Below are 14646 nucleotides of genomic sequence, written 5' to 3' on the forward strand. Positions count from 1 at the left end.
AAATCTCAATAAAGCATAATAATATTGGCAAGATCCTTGGCATGAAACTAACATGATTAATAACAAATCCTAGCATGTTACTAAACAATAAAAATCAAAGCTTTATCCCTAACATGATACTACCATGATAGAAGAAATGGAAAGCAACCTAACCATGATACTAGAAAGCAATAGATAACGTCCTAACTTGACACTAGGAATTAAAATAATCTAAACATGCTTTCTACAAAATAAAACAATAAAATTACTTACTTTGTTTCCTCGTATCTCTTTCTATCAAAACAATACACACGTGTGTAACTTCAAGAAAAATATTAAATCAAACAATTAATTTAAATAATTGAAATAGAGATTTGGGACCAAACCCTCGGAAATTATCAACCTTTCACGTCTAGGGCGAAGGCAACTTCGAGCTTGAATGTGGTACTGTATTTGAAAAGGGAAGGCTTAGAAAGAGGGAGAAAGAACAAGCTTCTAGCTTTGAAGAGAGAAGAGAATAGAATTATATGATTCTTGATGATTAAAAACGGGGAAATAACGCCCCTATTTATAGAGAAAACATTCGGAACGCTTAGAAAAGAGTCAGAATTTGACTCGAAGTAAAACAGCCCCTACAGTGACGCGGTAGACCTATCGCGACGCGATAGGCTCCTCACAGCACGATGGTGCGATCAGGATAAAAATCCTGTATGGAGTCCTTTCCCAATATAATTAGGTAATAAGACTCTGTAATTATCTTAATTAAAATCAGCTTTATCTTTTCAAAACACTTGTTTTATTTCAAATTAAATTCTTTATCTTTTCTAAATAAGATAAAAATATAATTATTAATCCTAATTCCATTAGAATTTAAACTAACCTTCTAGATCATTCTAGAAAATTAAAGTAAATCCTAATAAATTTAGGAATGATAATTAATAGGCTCTCCACTTGATCATTGGGCCATATAAAATCATTTTAAGCCCAATTTAATATTTTGGCCATAATTTCCTCATTATTCATCGGAATTGGGCTTATAATATATCGTTGGAAAGCTCTTTTCAAGCCCCATCCAACTACATTATTATTGGACCCATATCATGGACCAAACTAAATTAGACTGGAAATTTTCCATAAATAAGGTATGAAAAGAAAAACAGAAAGAAATATTTTTTATTAAAAACAGATGCATCACGAAACTTTTTCACATTTCACCTTGTTCGATAATCAATGACGTGAAAGGCATTCATCACTGTTTGTTTTTTGGGGAGACACAATCATGTGTCTACAATACCCGAAGCTGATTATGATATCAACAAGTCAATTGTAACCGAGGGCTTCCCTCCCATGCAAGAAACCCAAGTCTTGAATAGCCACTCAAACGTCTCGGTAATCTCATGGGAAACCAAAGCACAGCCAAGTATGATTGTCTGACCATGGTGATTGAACTCAATAAAGTTCAAAAAGGGGAGCTCATACTGGTTTGTCAAGTATGTCGAATCGAAGCAGACAACATCTCCAAAATACTGAAACGCCTCCTTACTCCAGGCATCAACCCACATGATGTCTTTCAATCTCCCCTTTTCATCAAGGCGATGCATGTGAAAAAAATTTTGATTATCCATAGTCATTCTGTCAAAATACTCCACCATAGCTGCGACATCACCATTTTTTAACTTCAACCTCCTTTTTCAATTCACCAAATTATGAATATCTTTTTTTGTGAATCCCACATTCTCAACGCCATGTCTTTGGCTCGCCAAGTTGTTGAATATCTGTCCTACCGGGGCGCCAGATGCATGGTCAGTTTCAATCCTATGCTCCAAATGCTTAGTAATTTTTTCCATCCTATACATTGCAATGTGTCTTGACAACTCGAGACTCATTATGTGATTGTGCTTATTAATAACTTTCTTGATCTGCCACCCACTTTCATTATTGCCTTGCCCATACATCATAACTGGGCAGTTGCATTTTTTACTCTTCTTCTTCACAGATGGCTCATCATAAACCACAACCTTCTTCCCATTAACCTTCCTTATGTATGTTGTCATACCGTAACACTCACACTTCCAAACATAAGTGCTATATGATCTTGTCTTTCCACCACCTATACGCACAACACCAAATCCCTCTTGCTTCCCATAACTACGATAATAATTATTCATGTCATCCCAATTACTAAACTCCATTCCTACTTCTGGGGGTACTACAGCTAGGGGTGTTCAAAAAACCCCGCCCCGTTTGACCCGACCTGAACACCCGAAGACCCGCAAGCTACCCGACGGGTAATTTTATAATTTTTTCCAATTTTGCGTGTCAGGTGCCCACCCTGTGAAAAAGTCTTAATTTCGAATCGGGTAATGGGCTGCACTTTGAGTACCCAGGTACCCGTTAAATACCTGTTTGTTTTTTTTATATTTTATTTATTATTTTTATGGTTTCTGGAAAGATGTTAGGGTTAGTGGGTGTAGACACCTAAAAATGTCTCCCCAAAACCAAACCTGATGATGAACAACCTTTCACTGCCATTATTGGTCGGGTTGATTATTTAATCTTTAGAGTGCTTAATTTATATTTCCATCCAATACATTTAATAAACCAACCCAATTCTTAGCCCATTAACCCATCCATTACTTATTTTTCTCTTTTCGTGTCCACATCACAAAACCGAGCTAATCTGATTTTTTGGATATATAATTTTGATCCAAATATTATATGGTTGGATAGGCCTTTCAATAAGCTTTCCAACGGTATATCATAAGCCCAATTCCGGTTTAAAACGAAGAAGATATGAGCAAAATACTAAACTCGGCCAAAAACCGACACCCTTTCACTAAAACGGCCATATCTTAAAATCTAAAAAAGATTTTGACCTGATTATAATTGGGTTTTAAAGTAGACTTGATAAGATTTTCAACGATATATTATATGCCTTATTCTGAGTTACAGATCAAAAATTATCTTAGTTTAAAAAACGCGTAAAAAACTGGAATTACTGCGTAACAGTTAAAATGCCGCGTCACGGTGTATGCCGATGTGGCAAGGTGCATTGTACCGTGTCACGGTGCTTTCACTTGTCTTTTTCGCGTTTTTTTTCACGCGCTAAATGAATTTTGGTGCACTTTTGGACAAACTGTACACCATGAAACGATGTACTGTACCATGCCACAGTGGACAGTACCGTGTCACGGTGCCCAATTAGGGTTTTTCCGTGGCTCTTATCTCTTCTAAGGTTCCGTGAATTCCCCTATTCGTTTCCTCTATAAATACCCCCCTTATTATTTCTGCAGTAGGGGCACCAAAAAATCATTCTTTCTTCCTCTCTTATGCACCAAATCCTTCCCTCTTCTCTCTTTTATATTCTAAGCCTCAAACCTATTATCCCAATTACACTATTACTTCCCCTAAACACTCCAAGGAGTCCATAATTGACCCGAGGTTCCGTCCTTAAATTAAGGCATGAAAGGTAGAATTAACAGAGGGTTTGGACCAAATCAACTCTACTTTTAATTTAATTTGATTTATGTTTTTATTAAAGTTACTAACAATTTATTCATGATGTAACAATTTAAAGGAGTGCACGAAATGTGAGTAATTAATTAATTTAATTACTTATTTTATTTAATATCGCTAGTATCATGATTAGATTTATTATAATTTGATTTGACTAATGATATTATAGTTAAATTGCTTCTAATATTATTGTTTATTCTATTATATTTTTATGATCACCATATTGCATGTTAAAGGGAATATGTAATTGAAAATCACGACTAATAAGATAATTTGGACAACCGGTTTTAGGTTCCTTTTAAATCTTGTTATTTAATCGAAGTGATCACAATATTTTAGAATTATATGTTGCATTAATATTCAACCAATCTAGCATAATAATTGTTTGGAGCGAATTGAATATTTTGTTTGTATGCCTTCGAGATCGCAGGAATTTCTTTTCACTATAATAATCGAGTAGAAGCCAATACGGGCGAATGTGACTCCATGACTCACTTCATACCATCATCCCCGATCCTCCTTTCGTGGTTCCGAATCATATGGAGTTAGTAATCTCATGGATTATGAATGGGGTGTAACCTTCACGGGTCAATCGTTGTTGCCTATCGTTGTCCGATCCCTTTATTCGTGGTTGCTTTTTATAATCCGTGAACGGTTTACAAGTTCCTTAAAAACTTGTTGGCGGCTCCCTACTTTCCTTGTCCCTAATCGTATAATGTCAATTCCCACTTCCTATGAGTGCCAACCATATTCACCACATGCTTACGTAGGCGCACTTCGAACGACGCCTACAGTGGGTTACTCTTACATTGCTCATCTAGCCGCATAGAGCTCTCTCCTCCTATCTCTCTCCTCTCTTGTCTCCTCTCTCTCCATTCCTTGAGCAGTTGAGCCGCATCCACGATCACTCCACTCGCAATCACGACCACAAGTAACCACACCATTTCACGTCTCCACCGTAAACCACCATTCCACCGCAGACCACACCGGGTACTGGGTGCTGCTCCATGCGCACAACCACAAGTTCAATCTCGACCATTCCACCGTCTGTCTTTATTTATGGCTACAAGCTCGATCTCCAACGCTTGAGACTTGTTTAGGTATTTTATTTTTCTTAATAATTAATTAGTTTTGTATGTAATTACTTATGTATTTTTCATTCCACTTAAATTAGTTTTTGAAATTAGTTTGATATGGGTAAGAATTGAATCGTAAGATAATGAGAAATTAGTTTTGTTGTAATTTTGTAAAGCAAGAAATGTATGGACAGATTTACTATTGTATTATTGTAATATTAAATTATGGATTAATAGCTATATATGTTCTTGATGTGTTTTTATATCACAATTTGATAATTTTTAAGCTTGATGGAAAATGTTTCAAAGAAAAAAAAATTGAATGAAAAAACGGGTACCCGGTGACCCGACCCCATTAAACTGGGTACCCAATAAGCGGGTACCCGATTTTGCCGGGTCGGGTAATGGGCCGCCTAATTCACTACCCGCATTTTTGGGTACCCGAAAACCTGGGTATCCGGTTATGAACACCCTTAACTACAACTGCCTCTACACATCTATCTAAACCTAAACTCTCTAAGCCTACACTATGTAATCCACACTACATTCGTCCCCGGTAATGGTACATTCAGCAGGAGGGTCCTTATTCAAGTCAAAACCCTCCCATTACATCATCATTCAAATCATCATTCAAATCAAAATGTTCACTTTCATTACTGTATGAACAACTATCTGAGCTACAGCTTACGTATGTGCCCCCCTCCATATCCTGGTTCCAATTCACAACATTACACTCCTAACCAAACCAAACAAAAAATTAATCAAAACGTAGTTTTTCCTAATATAAAGGTGCACGGGGTCTTACCGTCTAGCCGTTGGAATAAAACACAAAGCAAGAACAAAACACCACAACGGGATCAACACGAGTCATGAAACAGCAGAGAGTAGATAATTCCTCCTATGTAAGTAGTTCATTTACCTTTTACCCATTTATAGTTCACATGTACTAACTAGTATTTCATGTATGGTTGTTGGTATTACTAGTATGTACCATTAACCATGTAAATGGTATACAAACATTAACGTTGTTGATATATTTTATCTTCGGTATGATAATGTGTACCGGCAACACTTGTATTCATACATGATGGTATGTTTAGAATTGTGTATTGTTGCATAACTAGAAGATAAAAAAAACTACAAATCAAGTACAAATTAATCAATTACTGAAAATTATACTCATTGACGCATACTCAAGAAAAGACAAATGTCACCATATTGTTCAATTTCTCAAAATTCGACTCCCAAATTTCAATTCTCAACATTAGGAAACCCATTTCATAAATATGGAACTAAAATAAATTGTTTAATTTCTTAAAAATTTCTCAAAATCCAATTCTCAACTTCAAGAAACCAATTTAATTTTTTGGGTACAAAATAAAACAAATCAAAATCATAGCTTACCTCAATCATCTCACTGTCTTTGTTCCCTGAATTACCATAATCCCTTCCGCCAACTGCACCTACCACCTACAAATCTACACCAAAACTTGTTCTATTTTCAGATCCAAAGCTGCAGCTCACTCAATTTCCGGGAATTAATTACTCGCAAAATAAGGGCTTTTCTCAAATTTGGGGCCTTTACAATACTTTGGAGCTTTAATTTACTATTTTGTGAATTTCTCTTGCTTTGAGGTGGGGGAATAGGGGAGGGAACTCTATTAATTATTTCACCAAAATTTGAGAGGGAAAAAATTGGGGAAAATTTTGGGGATTATTTTCCCCGCCATAGTTTCATTGTTGTTGCTGGTGAAATTTTGGGGAGGGAATCTGATTATACAAAGTGGTGGTCCCCTTCTCTTTTTCAATTATTTTGTTTTATTAAGCCTTTTTAATTTTCTTTTTTTTCACCTAAGTGGAGTCAACTTAGTATAGACCAAGAAATTCTCCTCACCTCATTGGGTTTTGACTTTATTTCAAAGCTGATGCATGAGTTTGATGTATCTACCCAACAATATACTACCTCCGTTAAGTTTTATTTGCAACTTTGAGGTGTAACACGGATTCCAAGTCAAAATTTCTTAATGGTGATTATGGAATGAAAGGGTTTGTGATTAAGGTGGAGAGAGATAAATTAAACATGATTAGTAAACTACCCAAGCCACTCACCAGGTGACCAGGCCACCACCACCAAAAGCACCTAAACCAGACCAGGTCAGCCACCACCACCGACACCACCTAAACAAGACTAGCCACCACCAACAGCACCACCGACACTCCCCCAAACCCAAACCACTGACACTCCCCCAAACCCAAACCACCGACATCACCGAAACTTCCAAACCTAGACCACCACAACCACCGACACTGCTGAAACTCCCAAACCCGGACCACCACAACCATCGACACTGCTGAAACTCCCAAACCCAAACAACCACAACCACCGACACTGCTGAAACTCCCAAACCCAGACTAGCACAACCACCGACACTGCCGAAACACCCTTAACCCGGCCTAAACCACCAATCGACACTAGCGAAACCCCCACTGAACCCCTAACACCACCTAAATCTAAAGCACCCACGAACATCGACACCATCAACACCACCAACAAAACCCACGAAAATCACTTAAACCTCCCACAAGACCCACGAAAATCACTAAAACCACCCACCACCAAAAATCACCGAAACCACCCACAAATCCACTGAAACCCTTAAGCCCAAAATACCGACAAACCCACGAAAATCATCCAATCCATGGAAACAACTAACATGTGTGTTGCTTCCCTTCTTCTCGCAAAACCACCATAGCCACGACGACGTTGCTGCTAGTGCTTGCCAAAGTCGAAATCAATGGAGGTTGTGATTGAGATGATAGAGAAAGAGCCAAGTTGGGAGTTGTTAGATCCAGATTAAGTTGTTAGTGTAATGTAATTAATCATTTAAGTGATCAAGCACAAGTAGATGAATGATCAAGCAGATTCAAGTAGATGAATGATCAAGCAGATTCAAGTAGATGAATGATCAAGCAGATTCAAGAATGTTGGGCAACTAAAGATGGAAAATAATCCTCAGTTCCACTTTTCATATCTTATCCGTGTTCCATTCATTTTGATTGGTTGTCATAGATGGTCTGAGATATAACAATGGCAAAAATGGGAATTCTCCATTAAAGAGTGCATATGAATTCTCAATTGTTAAGCAAGGTGGAATGGAAGAGAGAATAAAAAAATTAATCATATTATTTTCCAAAAACGGTTCAAGAACGAACCGTATAATTACCATCACATTTGTATGCTGATTCTAGTTTCCAGTTGAACTACTTTGCCTATTGAAGATATTATGATATCAAAGATAACCAAACTGGTTTTGCACTTTTGCTCTTATCTTCCACCATGAAGAAGTCACGAGCATGATGAAATAGGTGAAAGGAAAAATTCAACTGAAAGGAAGGCCATTATGCTCAGTTTAAACCAACTACTCAAATAATACAGTTACCAATTCTTACACATCACCAGAGATTATTATACTCACCCGGGTGTACCATACACCCATGAGTATTTGCTCTCATTTTGATGGTTGTTTTTCATTTTATGATCAAATGAAAAGCAAAAACTGACTTCAGGTTAGTTGGGTGTACGGTACACCCGGGTGTATATAACAAATTCTAACACATCCCCTCTAGTAAAACAGCAATGACTAAAGGGGGAAAAAAAATAATTAACTTAGGACATGTTAAGTGGATACCCTAACTTTTTCTTTATGAAAGGCTTCTCCCTAATTTTTTTTTCCTTTTTTCCATTCAAATAGAGAAAAATAATCAGAAAATCAGAAAGAATAAAATTTACAGTTTACAGATCTGTAACTTTGAACATAATAATTCCTATTGTATTTGTCACAAGGGAGATCCCTTCCACTTTAATCTGTCAAGTCCATCAACAATCGCCCTGCGAAACTCACCATTATGAAGAATGAAAGATGATACGTGCCCGCCATTAACCCACCTCACTTCTGATCCTGGCCAAGCTTTCTGAAGCTCCAGCACTGAGTGATTTGGTATATACCCATCATCCTGAAACGCATAAACATAGTCAAGATATAAGTTCAATCGGTTATTATTTTAATATTGCCCTCTAGCCAGGAGAATCCTGTAATCTGTCCACATACAGAAATGACATACACACTGGAATAAAAGATGGGCTCATCAATGCTTAAGAAAACCGTCCAAAAGGATGACTCTTATAAAACACAAATGCCCAAGATAGTATACACATACACAAGTAGTCAAGTACACAACTAACAAAGGCTAAAGCATATTTCAAATGACATAATTCGTACATTTGAAGAATGTCTATGACTTAGTTTTAAAGGGCGCAAGGCACACCAAGGCGCAAAAAGTCCTTAAAGCCTAGGCTCATGCCTTTTGTAGGTGAGGCACACTTTATTCATATAGAAAAGAAATAATAATTTCTATTAAATAAGTGTAAAAATGAAATTATGAGAAAAGGAGAAAGGGCCATGTGATCAATAATAAGGGTTCTTCAAATCGAATTATAGGATATGGGATTTCTCTCCCCACTAGAATTGAAGAAAACCTACCCATAACAAAGTCTCATGGTATACTTGAAAAAAAAAAAACTTACACAATAGCTATTGATACTTTAAAACATAGAGCGCAAAATAAGGTGTAAAAGCACAAGAAGCAACCTAGAAAAAAGCACAAAGGCACTAACTCTCGAACCTCACCGTGCCTTGCGCCTAGGCACACTTTTTAAAACTAAGGTCTATGATCGAGTATATTTGGGGTTAATAGCCTAATACATCTTGTGCACTCTTCTAAGCAATATTAGGTTTTGTTTTCCTCACCTTATATTCACTTATTTCAAGTCAAATAAGTTCAGCTAATATAAGTGGCAAGTAGCTCCAAATGAGCTAATAAGTTCATCTAAAATAAGTTTGGGACTCATAAGTTCAAAAAAAAAAATTTGATGGCTCAATTCTCCCCTCATTATTACTTATTTCAGGTTTGATAAGTTTTAAAAAAATAAGTTTAAGGCTAATAAGTTCCAATAAGATACCCATAAAAAAAAATTAAAAAAAAAATAAAAAAAGAAGATAAGTGGAGAGAATTCTACGTTGCTTGTGTGTCTCAAACCATTTTCTTGAGTGAAAAAAGAGGAAAGAAATAAAAGGACGAAGGGAGCAGAGGATTATATCAGCATCAGAGGTTAATAGGATTGGCATGAATTTGACTAGACATAAGAAACAGAAAAGGAAACAGAAAAGGAAACAGAGCATGTAACCCACAGGATAATTCAAATTATACAAATTGGAGAGTGCATCTATACAAAAATGTTTGTGCATATTAAAATTATGACAAAATCTCTATCTTAGAACATCATTTAAAAGTTCAATGTGAGAATCCTTATAAAAATTTCACTACGCAGGAATTCATAGGAAGAAAATAACACTAGATTAACAGACATATAAGAAACTCAAAAGGCAAAAAGTTTTGCCATCAAGAAGAGTGAACAGTGCAGTAGTGACTATAATACTAAACTGCATTTTCAAAAGCGTTACATGTACCCCGAGAATGGTTCAATGTGAACTAAGGGTTGGGCAATGATCAAACAATGCAAACATCCAGATGAAAGAGATACAATGATAGAAAGCAAAAGGTTCAGATGCTTGTTTTGCTTTCTTTTAGACCAAGTTGAACAGGTGTTCATGAGGTAAGTTAGATAATTCAACATTAATACAGTGTAGCACACTTGTTCAGCTAATACAAATAATATAAACCATTACTGCTTGAGCATATGAAAAAGGTCACTTACAGTAGCAGCAACAAATATAACTGAATTAGGATTTTTGGGAATTGGAAAGCGGGTGACATCTGTGAGAGACAGCACCTCTCTCATCCTTTGTCTGACATCTTCTTGAGTCAATGTAGCCTGTTGTACTTCAAGTTCAGCTCTCAATGCGTCCCATGCAGTTGCATGCTTCAGAACGCCTTCACAAAATGCTACAACAGCAGAATGAGGGGAGAGAAACGGGAGGGTTGCTATTGGCGTAGGATGCAAAGATCCAACCATCGCAGCATGCACTCCACCTAGTAGAAACAGAATTGATCGTCACATATGTTTTATTTGGTCTAAAGGCAGAACTCCACATAAAATGGTCAAGCTAAAACGTATATTAGAGTTTTTAGACAATAGCTAAAATCTTTAATGTTCAAGTAAAAAATTTCAGAATTCAGAATTTAGACGCCTAACCCATGCTAAGCCCACAAACACCAAGCTTGCCAAACCCTTCCTCATCTAACCAGTGTAAAAGAGACCGAGCTTCATCTATAGTTGCTCTTCCTAATAGCAACAAATCACTTACACAACGAAGTTTTGAGCCATATTGAAGCATGGGACGCCTCTGTCCATAGAAAGGGCTGCAAGTTGTCAAGAGTATGGAGTTAGAAACTTTAAAGGCTGATGAATATAGATTTCAATTTACCCAACATAAAAACTGATTGATTTGCAATAGTGAAGTAAAACATGACACAGGGTTTCCCACCTCTCAAGAACCATTGTTGCTATATTTTCCTTTAGCAACGGTCCACCTAAACGCAACCTCCGTTCAAAAGTGTGGTCCCCAGTGCCTATGCAAATAGCCATACACATCGTTAACTCATCCAAGTATCAAATTTTTGATATAAAAAAATGACTGCAAGTCTGCAACAATGACAGATTGACAAGAACCACAGTATAGCACCACAACATGGAGCATGTAACGTGCATTGCATCACATTTAATGCATTATTACATGATCATTTACAAAATATCAAATTGGCAAAGACAGTAAAAGGTTAGTAAAACTGCAAATTGGTAAAACCCGAAACTTATCAGTACAATTAGATTGATATAGAAAAGAAAGAAAACAACAGCTACAAAATAACTCCACAAACTACCCCAACCAAAATACCAAAAGTTCCAAACTTCCAATTCTGAAAGGAAAGTTCATATTGCTAAAAGTCCATAAAAAGCAAGTTGCTCTTCTTCAACAATTCACATCACAATTCATTTAATTTGGAACACTTAGAAAATTATACAACCAAAGCTTCCTAAATGCATTAACTCCTAACCTGACTAAAAGACTTTATTCCGCTAGCTATTAAGGGGGTGTTTGGTACAAATATTGGAATGGAAAGGAAACAAATAATATGGGCAGAAAGAATCATTAAACTCTTACCTTTTGATTTGTTTGGTTTATCCATAAAAAGGATTTACTCAAACTTAGCTTCTTTTCTTTTTGTTTAAGGAGGGTAAGGGTAATTGTTACCTTGGATTTTAGAGAGAGAACAAATAGGTGGAAACCATTATCCTTAAGTAATGGTAATTGCTACGCAAACCTTCAAATGAAACAGCTGGTAACAATAATGGTTTAGTTGAACCTGTTTCCAACCCAAAAAATACCCTTACTGAACATGCTTTTGATGTTTTCATTGATCACACTACCTGTAAGGCTGTAACTCTATAAGAAACGCATACAAAAATGCCTTTTCTAAGATGGGATAGCGTAGGATATATTAGGTCTAACATCAAACCAGGCAGTCAGGCACCTTCAATTTGACTACATTGCTCCAATCAATAACATAAGTCATCTCACACTCCCCCGTCTAGTAACTCAAATGGAGGAATTTATGGATAACCAATCTTTAAAATTAATCCAGCTAGAGCCATTTGCATCATAATTGAAGAAATTAATTATCAAACAATCAAAATTAACAAGCTTTAACTCTAAACTTAACTACCAATCATATCCACCTTTCATCAAAATTAACCTCACTAGTTAAGCATACATGCTAATCTAAAATCAAATAATTCATGCCAGAGACTAAATTACAACAAATCAATCAGCACTACCATTTCTATAACAAAACTCAAACAATTAATGGTCAAAGTCGTGTCATGGTATCAAAACCGAGCAGAAAAACAATAATGTACCTGCAAGATGAACCACACAGGCCATCTTCTCCGGATCAAACGACTTAGGAGTGAGAAAAGAAACCCTAGCAACGTGACTTTCAGGGGGCAATGCACTCAAAAGCTGTTCATCACAAGGAGTTTTAAAAACCCCTTCTCTCAAACAAGCTGTTTTCGTCTCCCAAACAGTTTTCCAACTTGGTTGAATCAACTGAGGCGGCCAATTCTGGCCTTCAATTTCTGGAAAAAGTTGCTTAATTAGCCTTTCTAGCAAATCAAGCTTGGTTCCACCCCAACCTCTTGAAAAAAATAGTGGGCTTATTCTTGTTCTGTGTACAAATGCACCATATACATGGTCTAATAGATAGTGTAACATTCCCAGTTTCACTTTCACTGCCACCATTTCAAACAATTCTCAGAAAAAAAAATTCACCCAAAAATCCAATTTTTTACACAAATTGGGCGATTGATTTGTATTTAACCCAGAAGATCTTATCCTAAATTATATTAAAAAATAATAATAATGACAATTTTAGATTAATAATTCACTCAGAAATCTCAACTATAACCCAAACTTATCAATTTGGATTGGACCAAGAAAAGCTTATCCTATAATAACAATGCAGAATCATACCCAGATGCAATTTCAGTATATTTGACACAACCCCATGGAATTTTTCACTGAATATTTCAAATTTAGAGCAATTTGAACAAATTTGGAATTAACCCAGAAATATTTACACTTCAAATCTTTTATGAGGCCAAATTACTGGTGAAAAAAAACCCAGATTATGGAAGCTCATAATACACCAGATCTGGAATAATGAATAAAATGGAAGAAATTTAATGTTTAATAAATGATTTATAATAAATTGAAGTTTAATTTGAAAAAGGATTTCTTGTTAGGAAAGATAAGGAGATAGAAGTCGAAATCAACTTTGAGGAGAAGAAAAGAAAACCAGGGGCAGAGGAAAAAATACTGGTAAAGAAATGGATTGGCAGAAAGGAGAAGAAGATGGGACCCACTATGACGACACGTGGCACCACGTCAGGCTCTGATAGTTGATGGGTTAAAGGTCAACATCATATCGTACGACGTAAAAAATAATTATGGATAACATTTGATTGGATTATTCGAATATGCCTAATTTTGTGTTTATGTGAATAAATTGTTGTTTGGTTAGTGGTGAGTCGTTGGTCGTCAAATTTTTTTTAAGGGCGTGTTCGGAGCTAGTTTTTAAGTAGTTTTTAGTGGTTTGACCATGTCAAATCACTATTTAACAAAAAATGTGAGTGTTTGGCAAAGTAGTGGTTAAGATAGCTTTTAGTGGTGCAGGTAGTTTTTATGAAAAGTTAGAAAGATTGGCTTTTGAAAATAGAGGCAGTTTTTCAGGCATCTGTTGAAAATTTAATCTATAATTTTAAAAATAAAATATTGATTTTTATATGTAACAGCTAGTCAACCGCTACTTTTTGAACACTCATATCTAAATTATTTATCTTCACAGCTAAAAGCTTGTTGACAGCTAACAGTTACCTACACAGCTAACAGTTACCTCCACAGCTACAGCTACCTTCATAGCTATATTTTGCCGAACACGCCCTAAGTCTAAAATTAATTTTGTGTTTAGGGTGAGCATGATATCCGATCCATCAGAAATTGGATTTTGGATCGGATATCGTATCCGAAAATGCCGATATTTGATATCCATATCTGATCTAAAATGTTTCAGATATCCGATTCGTATATTCAAAAATTTCGGATCGGAAATTTAAGATATTCAATACCCGACCCTTTTAATAATATAGTTTTTTATTAATATTTTATTACTAATATGGTTAAAATGCTACTACCTCCGTTAAGTTGTACTTGCAACTTTTACCATAATTGAATGCTTAGTATTAGTTGCAACTTTCCCGAATCTTTCTCCTTTTGGTAAGTTTTTTTGTTGAAAATGTCAATATTGCCCGTATTTAAAAAATTAAACATTCACTTAGATAATTAATTACATTACACTAACAAGTTAATTGAATGTTAATCTAACAACTTACACCAAAAATTAACCCATTTCCCCACCCACCAAATTTATCTCCCTCAATTAAAACCATAGATATTCATCTTTTTATCAGATAAAAACCCTAGTTGTTGACCATTTTATC

The 14646-nt window shown here is 35.9% G+C and overlaps 2 protein-coding genes and 1 pseudogene across 2 annotated transcripts; all 3 read right to left on the bottom strand.

Annotated features, from left to right (window-relative positions):
• Positions 1-1283: 1283 nt before the first annotated feature.
• LOC145581280 (protein FAR1-RELATED SEQUENCE 8 pseudogene) lies at positions 1284-1631 on the bottom strand (annotated as a pseudogene).
• A 39-nt stretch (positions 1632-1670) lies between these two features.
• On the bottom strand, positions 1671-2171 carry LOC145581281 (uncharacterized). The gene has a single exon (XM_081638312.1). The coding sequence runs from the start codon at positions 2169-2171 to the stop codon at positions 1671-1673; it is 501 nt and encodes a 166-aa protein (XP_081494438.1).
• A 5799-nt stretch (positions 2172-7970) lies between these two features.
• On the bottom strand, positions 7971-13456 carry LOC145582347 (uncharacterized). The gene is made up of 5 exons (XM_081639350.1): positions 12508-13456; positions 11078-11162; positions 10786-10952; positions 10348-10622; positions 7971-8585 (listed from the first exon to the last, which is right to left on the bottom strand). The coding sequence occupies exons 1-5, from the start codon at positions 12887-12889 to the stop codon at positions 8409-8411; spliced, it is 1086 nt and encodes a 361-aa protein (XP_081495476.1). The 5' UTR covers positions 12890-13456; the 3' UTR covers positions 7971-8408.
• Positions 13457-14646: the final 1190 nt, after the last annotated feature.

Source organism: Chenopodium album, chromosome 15 (genome assembly GCF_948465745.1).
Source record: "Chenopodium album chromosome 15, dcCheAlbu1.1, whole genome shotgun sequence".
NCBI lineage: Eukaryota > Viridiplantae > Streptophyta > Magnoliopsida > Caryophyllales > Amaranthaceae > Chenopodium > Chenopodium album.